At 39.5% G+C, this 19,119-nt stretch overlaps 1 protein-coding gene across 1 annotated transcript in view; it reads right to left on the bottom strand.

The window, feature by feature from the left end:
• PITPNB (phosphatidylinositol transfer protein beta) overlaps positions 1-19,119 on the bottom strand; it is a 348,647-nt gene that overhangs the window by 244,336 nt on the left and 85,192 nt on the right. The window contains exon 3 of the mRNA XM_069214679.1: positions 4,663-4,808. Coding sequence (XP_069070780.1) covers positions 4,663-4,808 — 146 coding nt within the window. The remainder of the gene's footprint in view (positions 1-4,662; positions 4,809-19,119) is intronic.

The following is a 19,119-nucleotide window of genomic DNA, read 5'->3' as shown; positions in this document are numbered from 1 at the left end:
TGCACACATGGCTAGCAGATTGCACAACTGCCAGTAAGGCTCTCAGTGCACAAACGAGCTGTCTACAAAGTCTGTTGTTCAGGGGTCTGCCTTTGTTAGCAGGCAAGAGAGTACATCTGCTTCCTGGGTTACCGCACTCAGAGCTAGTACTGCACAGACCCACCAATGCACAGGATTGCATTTGTGCAGGGATGCTAGTGTGCACGACTCCCCCCAGGGCTGTCGATGTGCATAGCAGCTCTACTGGCTGAGAGAATATCTGTTCTCTCCCTCTCATCATCTCCTAGGTTCCTTCCTCCTCTCCTGATTTTGCAGAAATTAAACAGTGTTTTGATCTGTACAGGGGTTGGAGAAAGGTCTTGGGTTCAACTCTGGCACACACAAGACCCAAAATGGCTTATCACATTAAAGTAAAGACGATGGGAATAAGGAACCACGCTAATGGAAGGAAACACGGGCCTCAGGTCTGACTTACATACAGTACATTACATCGGTGTTAAATTGACTAAAAACCCATGGCAGAGCCAGTGCCATATGCAAGTTCAGCACAATCAGCCACAAACTGATTCCTCATTTTTACCTCTTTTTATATTTATACTATTATTATTTTTACATTAGAGTGAACACCTTAGCAATTAGCAGCAAACTTAAATGTACTGACCAACTTAGACAGGATGCATGTTTCCACAGTCCACTCCACTCCAGACAAAAGGGGATCTGTGCTGATATCCACGTGATCATAAGGCTCAGAGTCAGGTGTGGACTTGCTTATTTCTCTCCACCCATCCCTTGTGCAATGTGTGCAGTTAGCAATGCTCAGCACACAAAGAGGGGAGAGACAGAGAGACAGGCTAGCTGAGCAGCAAGGATAGAAATGGCAAACTACTGCACAGCTTCACGATCAAGTCATACAGTGATTGGTCATGCTTCGAGGACAGGAGCCTCCAAACCCCGCACTAATTACTGCATCTAACGTGCTACTACATAGCATGAGCGTAGTGCCAGGATTGGCTTGGGCAGGCAAAATCACCTCTCATTAGGAGACCAGGGACTGCAGTTTTGATTTACACACAGCTCACTAATTCACAGGTGGAGACTCCTGGAGAGAGGCCTCTAATGCACGTCAGGCTTGGCCGGAGAAAGGCAGCAGTGCAACCTGACATGCACACTTTGTAGGCCCAGGTGCGTTTGCTTGTGATTATGGTGTCTGTCAAATTTAATACTGTTTAAGCCCCACCCCCTCAGGCCCACATGCACTGGCCTCCAGGAGATGCCTCAGACAACTGGCCCGTGACTGAAGTCTGACTGCCACCGGCAGTATACAATGCACTTTAAAATTTATATAAACTTTTCACATCTCATGGGGCTAATGGCACTGCATTTTCTAGGATGGAAGTGGGTGAACTGTGCTGGAACGAGAGGCAGTGTGCTCCCTCCCCCTTTGCCATGGCAAAAAGATGGTACTTTCCTACACTCCCTCACACCTTTGTGTTTAAAAGGCTCCCTTGAGACACTGTGCTGACAAGCTCATCTGGGATGCACCTGTGTGCCTGTGGAGTGGTACTGTGGCCTGTGAAGACTTGGGCAGCAACCCCAGATGACTTTTCTCTGCTCTCTACTACTTCTGCTCTCTACTGATGAAGAGCTAAACCCAGAAACACATGTACAGAGATAACATTACCTGCACCAACTCTGGTGAAAAGCTACAGCAACTTTAAAGTAAGCCTACTGCATTTACCAGAATACAATGGGGTGAACTGTGCTGGGATGAGAGGCCAGGTACTCCCTCCCCCTTGTGTTTAAAAGGCTTCCTTAAGCCGTTGAGCTCACCTGGGATGCACCTGTGTGCCTGTGGGTGGTACTGTGACCTGTGAAGACTTGGGCAGCATAGCAGTAACCCCAGATTACCTTTCTCTGCTCTCCACTACTTCTGCTCTCTACCGATGAAGGGCTAAACCCAGAAACATGTGTCTAAAGATAACAGCACTATCTGCACCAACTTTGATGAAAAACTATAGCAACTTTGAAGTAAGTGCACTGCGTTTAACAGGGTGCAATGGGGTGAACTGTGCTGGGATGAGACACAGTGTGCTCGCTCCCCCATTCAGTTTCTTAAAGGTGTTCATTATCTCTTGTAGTGTCGAGAAAAGCTATGGGCACATGCATCATGGGTGGATCCTAATAATGCAGCATGTGAAATCAAGATAGTTAATATCTCCCATGACGTTCATCATATTGTTCATGATTTCTAGAGTCTTTATCTGGACAGTGATCATACTCTTTCCCAATGGGCTCATAATCTGGGATATACAGCACGACAGGCTGCATCAGACTGTAGGCTCTATCTGGCTGTTCCTGATCACTGATATCTACTTCTAAGTTCTGAATCAAAGATCTGCACATGTGGTTTTGCTGAAACCTGCTAAGGTATACAAAAAAGTGATGGATGGAATGCTTGCATTAACCTCAGCTACTGATAATTATTTGGACCGCACAACAGTCCATCATACTGCCAGGCTACGTGATCCCTGAACTTGAATATAAGAAACCCTGGACCGGTTTTGTCCGTCATTGCAGACACATTGTCTTCCTTTACATTTTTGTTTTAAACATTTATGATATTCTAGCAATATTCGGAATTTCTCAGATATGTTTTGAAAATTTGTCATAATTGTTGTGCATTAACGTGGTCTTTGGCTGCTAATTATATGCAAGTTAACAAGGACTTTACGTCAGCATTTCTTAACATTTTTCATTACACACCAATCGATCACATGTAAAAGCACAAATAAGTAGCAATATTTCTTTGTTGCCGAAAAATGTAAAGAGAAAATGTACAAATTCTGAATGTGCAGTAATTCTTCTATCAGAAGACTGAATGTAAAGAGAAAATGTACAAATTGTAAATGTGCAGTAATTCTTCTATCGGTAAATGACATGTGAATGACATTTGAAAAAGTAAACTTCGTTCATAAATAATACATGGCTGCCATTTTCTCTATTGCAGTACAGCAATGCATCCATATGAATCTTATACAGTACATTTAATAACTTTTGATCAAATCCTTTATGGTGTCTTTTTGCACCACTTAGGATACAAATATCAAGTTGTCCTCACTTTTAATGTAATTGATTTATCCTGCTAAGAGCCTTGTCTTTTGATGTTTTTTTAGGAGTGTCCTCCACTATCCTTTTACTTATACAAGGCTCTTATGCTGGGCGATAAAAAAGTTAAATAATCCCTGAAAAACTCACAGTACAGCATAGCTGAAATGACGCCTGGCAGGAATCCCAGGGAGATGAAAAGGTTCACATTCTGTCAAAGGTAGACAATATGGGAATGTAGACCAGATCTCTTTGGGGGAGTGCCTCACCCTTGACGTGCAGTAGAAAGATGGTGGCATCTAGAGGGAGTAGAGAGTTCAGCACTTCCACCTCAATGGCTCAAGTTCAGATTGTTTGAAATTAGGTGGATTTGCTACTAAAGAAGCACTGTTGTAAGGGCTATAGTGAGTATAACTCCGTTTGCCACTATTTAAAGTTACGGAGGATCCCCAGCAGACGATGACAAGTCAAGCATGTGAATCGATGAAAGATTCAATTGTGAAAAAGTGAAAGATTCATTAAATACTTAAAGTAACACCTGACTTCAAGTTAAGAAGATAACTATATCAAAAGCTACATCCAAACTGTATCAAAATACACATCAAATACATCAAATCCAAAACAAATGAAAAAACTAAGGCATAGTAATTCAAGAAGTAAATATAGAAAACATGAATGAATATATTGGGCATGAAGTGTGTTGGTGAAGTCTTACACATCATTTGCAACATAGTCAAATTTTACAATAGTGTTATTTGTGAATAAATCCAGGACCTGGAAAATAAAAGATTTAGATAATAGGACACGGGAGAGTACTTAAGAAATAATTTAAACATACAGATAAAGAAAGGAACTGCATGATCAGCCTGCACTTCTGGAAGTTCCAAATGAAGACTTCTTGATTTTTATGAATATAGTTCTCACTCTGTTAATAGTGATGATGGACCAACAGAGGTGGAGAACATATGTGATAAAAAAAAAAAATCATGGGTTACTGCTTCACCAGAACCCTTGTAAATCTTTAAACACAGAACAAATATGCACAGCTTGGACTTTAAATTGATATCCTAAGAACTCAATACATTTCCTACATTTTGAGACCCTACTAATGGGCTTACTGGATCACCATGCCACCCACCTAACGTAACCGAGCTCCAGCCAAGAGGAGATCTTTGTGTGAAAGTAGGAAAAACTATATAACAAATTTCAGACAAAGAAGGCATAAGAAACATGCTAAAAGATAACCTAGATTTTAAAAAACAAAAAAGAGTGGCATAAAAGATGTACTACTATTAAAAGAATGTATTTACGGGGTCATAGGTGAAGAATGTATGACAAAGGTGTTTTACTCCGCATCTAAACATGTTAATTCACAAAGCATACCATGCTAAGGCAAAGCAAAAACCTTTATACACGGAAGACTTGTAATAATGGAAAATGTTTGGACGATCACAAATGCAGTTAACCTTATAATATAATAATATGGTAAATGCAGGCATAAAGTTCTGTTTACTATTCAAAAAAATCTAAATATAAATCATTTGAAAACTGACTCACCTTTTCAAATGATATATCTTGTGTGTATACTGTCCCTTTTCTCCATCTTTTTCATATGGCTCATTCTTTAAGACCTCAATTCCTTCACCCCCTCCAGTTTCATTTTTACTTGCTTCTGCCACAGAATACAGTTGCCCAACTTGATACTAAACATTGGGAGATACATAAATTAAAAGCGCTATGTACAGTAGAACAATTTTGAAACATACAAAACACAGAAATACTAAACAAAATTCTAACTGATTCAATACATTCTAATAGCAAAATACATTATTTCACAATAAATGCAACTGTTGTGATAAAGTCATATCAAAGTAGAACATGCCAAGTGCATGGAGGATACAAAGGCTGACGTTTTAGTTGTCCTAAATCAAGTTGACATTAGTTTAAGCACAAAAATCTATCAACAAGAACCAGCAGTTAAGTCGTACAAGTCAAAGGTATCACAATGGATTTTTACAAAAATTTTGGGAAGTTAAGTGTAAGCAACATAGAATATCATCAGTGAAGTAGAGAGATAATGCCACATTCTTACATCAGTATGTAATGTTTTCTCTTAAAATAGTTTCTATAAGCACTTGTGCAAAACCACTCAAGTAATGAGCATGCATGATCTATTTTACTTTTTTTTTTTTTTTTTAAATAAACCTTATCCTCTCATAGGTTTGCCATTAAAGTAAATGGGCATTAGAAAAAGTGTACAAAGCAACAGTATTTAATGGGATGTGTGGGGAGGGAACCCATCTGGTTAAAGGCTGAGTTTTGGCTCATTAAACACGGACAGTTGCACTCAATACTGCTCAATGTGAGAACTGAAGTTGGATTCTATGCAAACAAGATTTAGGGGGCAATTACGATTCTGGCGGTCACAAGACCGCCAGACTCACGTTGGTGGTCGGACCGCCGCGGCTGTGGTGGTTCAACCACCACATTACGAGGTTGGCGGGAAGACCCGCTAACTTACAGCTGCCCCCGCAAGGATCCAAGAGCCCGATGGGCAGACAGTGGTCCTTGCTGTAATCTGCCAGGGCGGTGCTGAACTCAGCGCCGCCCTGCTTATTGCAACCTTGTCCTCCGCCAGCCTTTTTATGTCTGTTTCACTACCACGAAAATGCTGGCAGAGAACAAGTACAAGGGGGCCCCGTGTCCAGCTACCTTGAAATGCAAACTGTCTAATGTCCAGCCAGTGCGCATTTCAAGAGTGCTGGTGCACCCAGAGTGCGGCAGCATTGTCACCAGCTCCATTATGAGCCGGGAACAATGCTGCCGCTCCTTTCCCACTGGGTTGAGGTTTCCGCCGGTCAGCCCAGTGGAAAGGTTGTAATGGATCTGATGGGGAGACAGTCAGCACCTCAGCGGTCTTCTCATTGGGAGTTTGGTGAACAGATGTTTCTGTCCGCCAAATTCCTAATGACCCCCTTAAACTCCTCAAATTAGCATAACATCTACAGCTGGCAATATTATTAGTTCCTTTGAGCTGGCACTGGTGTGAAGGGAGTTCAATATAGAAGCAAACATGTGGGCTTGCAATAGTTATTGAGTTATTTCTAGCCAGGCACTTAGGATTTTTCTCACTTTGACATTTGTAATGCTTGGGCAAGGTCCATACAGCTATCACACTTACCAGTTATCTCAGTCACATATCACAACCTCCTAAGATATTTTTGCATCTCTCCATTTCAAAATACTCACACACAAGTTATCAGAAGAATGCTTATCTGGTTGCAAGAAGACAGGTTGTGCTGGCTAAAGAAGTCCAGGACTGAAGTTCTTTTAAGATAAACAGGCACACTTATTTGTCCCTGCCCAGTGCTTAGAACTAACATCTTAAGGCTTATAAGACCAATGGAGACATCTTTACACTGATGACCTACAACCAAGGCTGCCTATTCACAGTCACAATAAAGAAAGCAATAGTGCTAATCTCTCATGAGGCAGTGGCCCCAAAAATAACCACAAATTCAGTGTAGTAAAAATTGACACTGTCTTCTGGTCTTATTTGCAACACAGAGGGAATGAAAGCAAACAAAATATTGAGCTTCTACGTAAAACTGCTGATGCCCTTATAATATAATAGGGTTTCAAGATTATTTGAATAGTTTTGGACTTTGGTAGACTCTATCCTGGACGGCTAGTAAGTGTTACAAACAAAGGAACTGGGAGGACAAATCTTTGTTTCCCAAAAAGCTAACTGATACAGTCTAATCATTTTTCTCAAACAATTACTTAATCATTCAAGAGCTAATAAAAAAAGCCCTTGGCCTCTAATGCTCCCACTGAAGGACAAAGGAATATTGCTTTCCCGAGTAGAGACGGACTGCACATACAATCTGATTGCTCATCACCCAAAACACATTTTTCTGGTTGTTGGAGACGGGTCAGTCTCTGAATTTGTATCTACAAGTGGTTATCACTTTTTCTCTTTATAAGGGGAATACATGTAGCTTATACTTTGAGTTGATGTTTACAATGTCCCACCTTTTTGTATTTGGACGACAGAGATTTAAAAATCTGGTACGGAGGAAACACTTTACGCTACATACTCAACCCCACTCCTGCAAAGAAGCATGAATGCATGGCACAATGGGAAAGAGAATTGGGAACAGACATCTCAGGCAATTTGGCAAAGGGCATCTAAATCCTTAATTTGCCTTCACCACAAAGAAAAAACCTATAAACTCCTTACACAATGGTATCGAACACCAGTATGGCTACACAGTATGTTTGAGAGTCCGGAATCTTGCTGGAAGGGATGAGGGGACCAAGGCACATTTCTGCACACATGGTGGACTTACCCGAAGATACAGTCTTCCTGGGATGAGGTAATAATTACTATACGCAGTATAACCAATGCCTCAATTCCTTGGGATCCACTACTGGTCCTTCTGGGCGACCAGGGCGCAGAGAGGGCTCTCCCCACGACGACTCCAAAGGGGTGGTTCCTGTCCCATCTTCTCTTACTGGTGCGACTATGCATAGCACAAATGTGGAAACAACCTCAGGCACTCACTCTAAATCTATAACGGGGAAAACTGTGGAATATATATGCCATTGAAAGGCTCACTGCTATGATCAGGGACAAAGTGGCTAAGTTTCAGGCTATATGGCGCCCCTTTGTCACACATATTAGGCATCAAAACAGAGCGAGGCAGAGATCTTACTATGTCTAAGATGTCAAAAGCTTCAGACATTCGGGTCCTCTCTTTCCCGGGCTCCGCAGATGACTCTCTTTGATCTGTCCACTTCTTAAGCCCATCTTTTTGATTTGTCACATTGTTTTGAGGGTGAGGAGAAGTCCATTGTTGGGTGTGAATGTTGTTGCTACAAGGGTCTGCATATGTTCTTATGGGAGGCAGGAAGAAGAAAAGGCCTCGATGGGTACTTTTTGGAACATTGTTTAATTCCCCGTTAATGTCATGCTAACCCACCCATGGAAGGTGTTGGGGGCAGTTTCCACTACCCTCTTTCCTTCAATGATATATTTGATGATGTTGTAAAATGTGCCTTGTACTTTATACTAAAATGCTAAATAAAGATTGTAAGGAAAAAAAAAAGGGACAGACAAATTGTGACTATTTGCTTAATTTAAGTTAAATTATGCTTTTGATTTTTGAAGACTATTTCCGACTCCCCAGGTTCATATTATTGCTACATTACTTGTCATATTTAAATTCCTGAAAACATATACCGCCCTTCATATCTGAAACAAAAAATGATACAGAGAACATCAATTTTGGAGAACGTTTCCTTGTACTATAGTTACATGTATCAAATTTCAAAATAAAATTCCAAGAAATTCCTAACACAGAAAAATATAATGATAGTAAAAAAAAAAGCTTGTCTTTCGCAAGCTCCATCAATCAAACCACCATAAATTATATCACACTGTTACACTTTTAGTCTCATCAATGTTTATAAAAAACTATTATTGAGGATAAATATACAAGTATGCCTACTAACCATTGCTAGCGCCTATTCTATAGCACATCCAGGGATAAATGGATGATTAATTCAAGAAATATAGGTAAACATTAGCACAGACCTCAGCAGCACTCATCAGTATTTAAACACACAAGGTTCAAGAAGCGATTTGGCAATGGGAAATCACACCATATTAAGTAACCCTGCAAAATTAACTATGACATACATGGAAATACCCAAAGGAAATTTGCTTGATTGCCCTTTGCCCACTGTAAATTAAACTGACTGTAAAACCATGATAAACTAGACAGATCTGCATGTATGTATCAGGAACTATCGGAAATAGCAGGTGAGAATGATTGGAGACAGCTGAAAGGTTCAGTTGAAGCTCTGCTAACCTAGCACACAGCTGCTTTACAATGTTGAATACTGTGTATTGAAAGGACTCTTTAAAATAGGTTAGTACTTGAACTGTGCCATTTCTTTGAGCAATGTGAGAAAGAGAAGTTCTTGGCAATGGGGATCTCTAAATGTTGTGGTTGGGCAGGTGTTGGGCAATGTTTCCACACACCACAGGAACAGCAATCTGTGTGACTTTGGCAAGTTAAAAGATCACAAGGGAAAATAGAGATATCAGCGTGGATTCAATATGGTAGTGGGTCATGAACCTTCAGTTCCAACCAAGAAGCACGGTTGAAGAGTTATCCTTATTCGAGTAGAGGCCCTAAACAATGTTAGACTGGATGTAGAGACTCTCAATTGGGTAAAAGTAATGTACGTCAGGGAAATGGTGCACTTATACAGGAACATATACCGAATATAAACCTGTAAAGATGTCTTGGTGAAATAGAAACAGATGGGTGAATGCAGTACAACAATCTATGCTAAGTAAATATTTTCAAGATAAGTGGGATGACCTGGGGTTGCGGGAGACAGTGGAGATATTGGAGCATTATTTTGCAATTCTCTGAAAGTATAATTGAGGCATCGACTGAGAATAAATTGTCAGTGCCCTGTGTGAAATCAGATCTGAACTAAGGGGTCCCCACAAAAAGATGGAAGGACTCTTTATTCCCCCAAAACAGGGTCATTCAAAATCAAAGAAAAAGATAATTTATTTTAGAAGGCAGATGCTAAGAAGGATGTCAGATTACTGCGTCATCCCCCAAATCTAAAGCAAGAGAGGAAAATTATGCAGTAAAGGAGGCTTGTAAGCAAAAAGAATGGAAAAACGGTTTGAGGTGACCTTGGATGTAAAAACACAGCGGGCCTATGAATAAGAGCAAAACAATTATGCTAGCAGTAATTAAGGCAGTACTGAAAACGATCAATGGCAGCACTGCGGAAGTCTTAATTCTTACAAGGAATTACAATAGCTACTCAGTGAATTATTAAATCAGCACAAGAAGCCGAAGGTGAGCTAAGCAATGAGCTTCTCAACAACTTGATATGACTGAGGAAACATTTTTAATTAGGTTTAGCTAACATCATTAAATCTACTAACAGTCAAACTACGGTTAAGATTAAGGACTAACTCACACGAAGGTTTTTATTTTTTATTTTTAACAGAAACACAAGCTGATGTAAGGAAAAATTACGAGGCAATAAGGAAACTTCAACCCAATCAACAGGTGCTTCCTGACAAGAATAGTTTGGAAAAACGACCGGGGAGAAACAACTTGTGCTTTATAAATATGCTTGTAAACACAGACATCAGAACAGAAATGAAAGACTATATTTTTAAGCTTTATAAAACAACTTAATTAAAAGACGACAATGACACTGACCTTCAAGAGGAATGCAGAAGGGGCATATGGCTGCATCCTATTTAAATCCAGATGAAAAGAGCAATGTTTTGAGTAACGTTTTAAGCAATGCAGTCAGCAAGATCATTTTTAAGAGGCTTAGAAAGTTAGAAATGTGTGGATCGATGCATCCATGGTGGGGGAAACAATGGAATGCTTTTGAAAAAATTGAGCTAAAATACAGAAGCAATTCCTCACCTTCTTGAAAGTAACAGGGGGGATTGAGATTTATATCAAAGATGATGAAGGAAGCTGATCAATTAATTTCGTCCATAAAGTGAAAAAAACATTTGACAAGACGTGTAGAGTTTGGTTCTGTGTCCTACCTGAATTGTGATGATGAGCAGTTAGAGAGTTAGGGCTCATGATATTAAACCAAGACGAGGGCGTGGTATTCTGGGTGTGGGGGTCGGGGGGGTCATGGTAGGCACAAATAGGTCCACTCTCTTGAGCTGAAAAACGTGAGGAGGAAATTACTATATAGAGCCCAAAGGCTTAGGAGTAGCTCAACATTTTTATGTTGAAAGTGACTGTGGTGGGCTGCGAAAACTATCAGAAAAAGGAAAAGAATGAATTACACACAGAATGCAAGATAAAACATTTTGTTTATGAAGTGACCTGTTTATGGTTACTAAAGCTCTAATAAAAAGAAAAGTGAATAGGGAAGGCTTCTTTTATCATCCTAAGTTTCTATTGGGGTGCTATATTAATATCTTGAAGTAGCGGTCTATTAACAGGTGCAGTTGTGGCTATGTAGAGGTTGTATTGGCTGAAAGCTAGTAAGCTTTATGACTCCAAATTGGAAGGTACAATCTATGCTGAAAGTCTTTCAGAAAGGGAAGTGTTATATTCACAACTTATGATGATTCCAATGGGCAACCATCAGTTCTACACATTGCCAAGATTGTCAAAATTTACATCCAATTAAATGGGGAAAATAAGGAAACCATGTATGTCCATAGTGGCGGACATAAATATCTAAGTTCTATGGAAGTTAAAACGAAGGAAATGTGGTCTATAGATCAGAGCTGCAGAATTTGAAACTGAGAAACAGGTTTGATTCCCAGCGATAGCAAAACATTCTGTGATTTTAGGCAAACCCCCTGCCTAAAAGAATATAAAAAGTCTGACCATGTGTAATGTAATCTGTAAAGTGCTCCTATGCCCTGCCAAATTAATCCTATATAAAAACTGCAAACAAAATTCAAAAAAGTATATACCGAGTTGTCTTGTAACTCAAAGTATTTTTAATACACAGCAAGAGCAGAGGTTATGTAAAAGAAATGGAATACCTTCACACCAACATTACAGATAACGCTGGAATCGTGTGATATATAAACTGGACAGAAATCACAAAAAGCTGGTGAATGGACAGTAAGTTCCCTATTAATAGCATTAACTGCAAAAATAAAACTTAAAGATTGAGCAACCCTGTTAAGATGTATATGGGCACTGCTTCATGGGTCATTATTAAAGATTGACATGAAGCCTTTCTAAAGGAATTATTTATGGAAATTTCACTCCAGAAACATACCAAGGACGGAAAGCAACGTAAATAAGAATTGGCAGAATACTGGCGGAGACTGCAGTCACACAGAGCACGGTTGTATACAGTGGAGTAGAGTGGCACTGAGTGAAGTGGTGTAGAGTGCAGTAGCCTAGACTGGAGTGATGTAGAGTACAGTGGTGAAGAATGTAGTGGTGCAGAATAGAGAAGAATGGCGCAGAGTACAGCAGTGCAGCAAAGAGTGGTGTGATGAAGAGTGCAGTGGCGTAGACTGCATAGGCACAGAGTCACGGAGAGTGGAGTGGCATATAGTAAGGCAGAGTAGAGTGTAGTTTCGTAAAGTGGAGTATGTATGGTGTGGTGTGGTAGTGCACTGCCATTATAAACAAAATATTTTCAATTGAAATTAGCATTTCATTTGCACAGGCATACAGTTTTACATAAAAAAGGTTACAGCACACAAACGCCAATCTGTGGAAATGTCAACAAGTAGTGTATTGCTTTCTCTTGATCGTATTAAAATATTTGTTTCCACTACACTTCATAATTACAAAAATAAGCTTCATTTGTGCTTTTCTAATTGATGTATTGTAAAATATCTGCACAGTTCATTTACAAACATTAAATTGAGTTGTGTGCTATAAAGAATCTGTTCCTTTCACAGCAAGATTGGCACATAAGTCCTCTCACTTTGAAGTCAGAGAAAGAAAGGTAAATATCAATCTCCCTTGGAAGACAGAGCACATTTGACCTCCGTCGTGGAAAGCACGGCAAATGGGACAAGATAAGAACAATATTTAAAAGGTTGTTTACAGAACATGAGCACTGGTGGAAAAATACAGAAAATAGGCTAGGCCCCATCAGAGGGACAACCTCAACCTGGACAGCCTAAAACAAAACCAGCAACATAAAGAAAGCAAGGCGAGTTCCAAACTACAAAGCCAATGGTAAACAATGAGCAGAAGGCATTCCCAGGGGAAGCTTTCTGAATATTCCAAAGATGTCTTTAGCAAACCAGACAGGTGTGCAGTCTGGTAGGCTTCGACCTAAAAAAATAAATGAAGTTCCCAATATATGATAAGTAGAATGACAAGTCAGACAGTAAAGGGGATGATAAAGAGTACATGCTCCAGAGAGGGACAAACACAAGACAGACAATGAAAGATAGTGAATAACAAAGTAGAGTGCCAATAAAGTAAACAAATGGTAAGCAACGGGAAGAATGTAAGTTATTGGTAAGCACACAAATAGTCTTTGCAACCAAACATCCAGCATTGATTGGACGGCTTCAGATAAAGATTAACATTATGCCAGTATTAGTAAGCCAGAGAATAAAGACCACCCTATATCCAGAAAAAGTAAACAGTAGTACTGCAACTGAAATAACTAAGAATTACCTGTCCAATTCAAACAGGTAAAAAAGGGTGATATGGGATTCCATAGTCTGACTCATCGGGACAATAGAGAAAATGTATGGGATACCTGCGCACAAACAGGTTCTGAATTATTTTATGAACAGCAGTAAGTGTGATGACCAAAATGTAATCAGAGCATATGAAAATCGAGTTCAGAAAAAAAAAAAACACATGCATCTATAATGTGAATAGAACCTTTGTCAAATAAATTAGAGCCAAGCCTGAATGAAGAAAATCAACATGTAAATATTCTCACCATTGAAAACACATCAGAACGGATACTTAAGAAGGATATGACAAAATGTCAAAATGTGGTGTGGTTTAAGAAAGAAAAGGTAATCTAACTTTTCAGAGGGAATCTAGGGATTGCCAAAATTAAGTTTAAACACTTAGGGTTTTTTCCCAAAAGACTCACAGCCTTGTCATCGTTCTGAGGTAAAGGTGTCCAAGACTACCTTTCAAGTGCTTTTCTTGAATAAGGTGCAGCTACACCATAGCAATTCAATTAAGTTGCTTTGTCCATAGTTTAATAGTACCAAATCTCACCCACAAATATTTCTTCTCATATACTTTGTCCACAATCGCTATCTGGATACAACATGTGAGATCTTGTCTATGAGCTACATGTCAACATCAGGACAGTGTGCGCTCTATGGGCGACGTAAATGCAAAAACCCAGTTCTTATGCAAGGGCATATTTCATGCATTGTGTTTCTATGCAGTATGTTAACCTTTTGCATTGCAGAGCTTTTACCTTGAAAAGTCATTAATGCTGTTTGTAATACATTGTTCATTTGCAAGGCTTCTTTGCAGGATTACAGGGTGTGGTCCTTATTCCAAGACATTCTAGAAGCCTTTCCTGCAGCATGGTTGCGTGTGGCTCGCGGGAGGGGCTGGGCTCTATATAAGACAGCCAGCCCAGCTCCAAGTGCTCACTATTCAGAGGTCCCGGTGCAGAGCAGCAGCATTTTCCTGAGCTCCTGTCCCGGAGGCCTATCAAGTAATTTCCAGGCCTGCCCTCATTTATTTGGTGATCTTCAAGCACGGCGGTAAGGCGGAGGTCAGGTTAGGCCCCCGACTCAGTTTCCAGTGACATTCGAGTTTTGGGCCTAAACATAAAACCGCATGTGCGATTGTTTTCCTGGCATTTGGCTCTTGGCATTCAGGTCGGCAGTGTGCGCAATCATTTCATGGCAATTGCATTGTGATGTTCGAATCGGCAACAGTGTGCACGATTCATTCCTGGCATTTGGCTCTTGGCATTTAGGACAGCAGTGTGTGCGATCATTTCACGGCAATTGCATTGTGATGTTCGAATCGGCAACAGTGTGCGCGATTCATTCCAGGCATTTAATTCTTGGCATTCAGATCGGCAGTGCGCGTAATCATTTCATGGAATTTGCATTGAATCAAATTGGCAACAGTGTGTGCGATTCATTCCTGGCAGTTAATTCTTGGCATTCAGATCGGCAGTGTGCGCAATCATTTCATGGCAATTGCATTGTGATGTTCGAATCGGCAACAGTGTGCGCGATTCATTCCTGGCATTTAATTCTTGGCATTCAGATCGGCAGTGTGCGTAATCATTTCATGGCATTTGCATTGTGAATTTCGAATCGGCAACAGTGTGTGCGATTCATTCCTGGCAGTTAATTCTTGGCATTCAGATCGGCAGTGTGCGCAATCATTTCATGGCATTTGCATCGTGAAGTTTGAATCGGCAACAGTGTGTGCAATTCATTCCTGGCGTTTAACTCTTGGCATTCAGATTGGCAGTGTGCACGATCATTTCATGGCCTTTGATTCTTGATGTTCGAAACGGCAACAGTGTGCGCAATTCATTCCTGGCGTTTTAACTTTTGAAATACAGATCGTCAGAGTGCGAGATCATTTCTAGACATTGAATTCTTGATGTGCAGTTTGATTAAGGTGCATAATAATTCCTGAACATTTGAGTCTTGGAACTCTTAATCAGAGTGTGACGTAGCAGTGTTATTCATGATTCTAGTACAGTTCATTCATGCAGAGAAAACCAGGTGCTCTTTGATTTTATGTTGTAATGCAGTGATTATTCTAAGAACTATTTGTAGAGCGTTCATTGTTCAAAATATGATATGTTAATTCTGGAATGTTCGTATGAAACTTTGCATAACCTTTCTTGATTTCCAGGTACCTAGATTCCTGAGGCCTAGTTATAGTGAAGCTTTAGGCCATTCACGTTTTCAGTCTAAGTGTTATTTGAAACAAAGCTTATTGAAAGTCATTGTGATTAATCTTGCAATTGTGTTGTTTAACTCTTGCTTCCACAGGTCTCCTTCTCCACTGTTCCCAACCCAAAACTCATCCCCCCACTTGGCCATTCTTTAACTCTGTGCTATAATAACTAGTGGAGTTTGGAGCAGCCAAGAGGTGGACATGTTGGGAAAATGTGCAAGCCCAGAGGATCTGCTCTCCTTGACACTACGCCAGTATATTGTTCCTCAATGCCTCCTGCTTTGTCTCCTGGTATAAAATCTACTTTCTATCCACTAGTAACCCTGGAACCCTTCTCTGGATAGTTTAACATTTATTTTGTTCTCATTCTACCCCACTGGCATCTCCACTTCGAATTCAGACAGACGTCCAGAGCTTTGGCATTTACTCAACAAGCCTGTGGCAATATAGAGCTTTTGGGTAATAGTTTGAGTCAACATTATTTATTTCAGACATGAGGGCCTCCTATTGGCTGCTGAAGTACTGAAGCTTGCTTCATTCTATTTGTGCAAGGAACACTTCATGCTGGATAATTTTGCAAGGTTTTGCAAAATTGATTCCAAGAGAATGCTTTGTTTACTATGGCATACATACTGCTTTTTCCTTCAGGACTGGATTTTAACTTATTTCTAATGTGGAGATTTTCCACCTTGAGGTTGTGAACCCTTTCGTTTTGGACATTAATTATTTTCAGTTGTTTCTGTTATGTGGGATTGAAACCACCATCAGCACTTGCAGAGAAGTGGATAAATGTATGTAGTGATGGGAATGGAAATTCTAGAGAATGTTTTGCTCACGGTTAAGCTCCCTCCTGCCCCCCAAACCAGGTTCATATGGTGTAGCAAATGGTTAAACTATATAACTAACTGCTGGTGAGCTCATAAATAAGCCTCAGTGTTTCCAAGTAAAGAGGCCTAGTAGAACATTGCTCAGGTGGATTAAATAAACATTGACAGAATGCCTGTACTATATGTAATTGTTTCCCCCTTGATCTCCCAATGGGCTTCCCTAGTGGTTTTAGAAGTATTCTCACCCAATAGTATACTTAGTGGTATGCTTCATAAAAGGGTTCCTACTCAGTATATCTAGTGTATCTGGGTGCGCAACAACGCCTGAGTTACAGCAGAGTTAGTTTGTTTCCGGGCATAATGTCACTATAACTAAGGGTTAAATGGCTTTCTTCAGGACCCATCGCCAGATCCCTATTTTGATATGCAGTGTGTAACACTCCAGTGCATCAGTAAACTATTTTTATAGTGAATTGTGCTATTTTACCACAACTTCCAGTGGCTGAATATTTCAAAATAGGATCTTGTCCTGCAAAGACATATGAATTTCTGTAGTGCATGGCATCAGAGATACTTAGAGGTGGGCAGATCATTTAGTCGCACATTTGTCAAGGCATCACAACCGCAGGTCCTTTGTGGATGTGACACCTTAATGAAGACCTTGAAAAATGTGTGAATACGTGTTCCGCCTGCCTCTAAGTCTCAATGATGCGATGTCGCACTGTAATACATATGTCTTTGCAGAACAAGGTCCAGTGGTGAAATATGGATAACATAAGTTACAGTAAAATAGCACAATCAATGGGTTAGGAGTATTATTAGTACTAATAATACTACTGCCGTTTCATATGCCATTTTCTTTCTCCATAATATACTTCCAGCCATTAAATTGGATGCTTCTGGTTCTTCTTTTTTTTACCTAATATCTTTAAACACTATACCTTTTTAGGGTTTAAGCTGGGCTTACGGAACCCACTTTAAACATGGGTAGTATTTTCATATTTCTAATCCAATACTCTAGGGGATGTTTAGCAAAGATCCTGGCCAAGGTATCCACTAATGCATTTATTTGACAATTTTCAGGGCAGAACCAGCCATCCTTCTTCTAGATGGAGGTTTAAATGCTCTCTCTAGGGATAAGGAATACTATTATTTTTCAATATTGCATTTGTTAGTGGGCCTACTGTTCTTTTAGTTTCTAACTTTGGTAATGGTTAATTAGTTTCTAACTTCAGAAAAAGCTTTTCCAATGAGTAGCTTTTGAGCTACTGGTATATCTCAAGCTACCTGTAAGTAACCCTCATGTGTGCAGCCCATCCTGCAAAATGTAAGCTTTTGCTTGGCTGAATTAATATATGCATACCAAATTTATAAAGTGTATCCTCAAGATAAAAATGTATGCATTTGCAGACCACAAAAGCTTATGTTCGGAGAAAAAATTGCTTGAGTTTCCAAATAATATTTATAGCTGATATCCGAGTGATAAATGGCAAGGCGTTGAGGAAACATGATTAATAATTTTACCTTTCTGCCAGAGGTGCTGCAGCTATTCTTATTCGGCATTACTCGTATTGATGCATTCCACATTGGCAAACCCTTTTTACATTACTACAGGCAATTCTGTAAGATGCACTGATGTGTTCATTGTTGGGTAATCTTGCATAGGGTGGCTATTAATGGAATCTGGTCTAATGTGGTCACTATTACAACACTAATAATATGAATGGTGCAGGAATATTTTAATAGAAATTGAGTATCCCACATTACAGAAAATGACTGGTGACTCCTGGCTTAAGAACAATTTCGGATATTCCATCCTGGTCCTGAGCATAGAAACAACTGGTGGATAGTCTATATTTTTCAAGTTCCTTTACTGTTGGGGTAATGGGATTTCCCAGACTTCTATCAGCGACTTTACTTCAGAGTTTCTTGTGTGCATTGGTTTCTCAATCCTTACACATTCATCTATATTTTGATTGCTCTTTATCATTTAACTTATACAGGATTATGCTACAGCAGTCCAGTCCTTTTCATTCACTTGTGGGAAACTAATTTTTTTCTCCCAACCACGTAATTTCTGATCACACCCAAAAAGTGTTTTTTGTTTTTAACTTTTGAATTATTACTTTTCATTATTATTTTTTGTCTTAATATTTCCTACTCCTCATAATTGTTTCACCTTATTTTCCTGTCTAGTTAGTACTGTTTTAGTAAAACATCTGTGTCACACTTCTACAATTTAAATGATCTGCCAATGTACTTGCTCAATAACCAGCTGTCTGTTTTGCTATATTTTCCTCTTTCTGGTTCATCTTAAGTTTTACGAAATTACCTTTCCTTAATAGATTTTTAAGGTATTCTACAAGGAGATTGTAGTATTCCATTCCCCTGGGGTTATATTATTCCTTAAACAAAGATTAGCAACTCTTTTGTGTTCTTAGTATAGTCGACTAGCTGTTCTTCATCATAATCTTTCATCCTTCTTGTCATATATTATGCATCATTCCTTCTATTCACATAGATATATGAAGTGGGTTATGATCACTTCCTTTATATTCATCTATATTCAGCTATTACATCAAAATATTTAGGTGAGATTGCAGCACAGGCAATAAGTAAACTTGATATTCTATCACTAAATTAAGATTAGCCTGGTTAGCCACTAGGGCACTTTTCATTTATCACTGTAAAATTACTTTAATACAATTTTTACCTCTTCTACTAAGCTTCACCTCATGTAAGAGTAAGGTCGCAAGATTTATGGCTTC

Source organism: Pleurodeles waltl, chromosome 11 (assembly GCF_031143425.1).
Source record: "Pleurodeles waltl isolate 20211129_DDA chromosome 11, aPleWal1.hap1.20221129, whole genome shotgun sequence".
Classification (NCBI taxonomy): Eukaryota; Metazoa; Chordata; class Amphibia; order Caudata; family Salamandridae; genus Pleurodeles; species Pleurodeles waltl.
The sequence above is the reverse complement of the archived record's forward strand: the minus strand, read 5'-3'. Positions and strand labels throughout refer to the sequence as shown.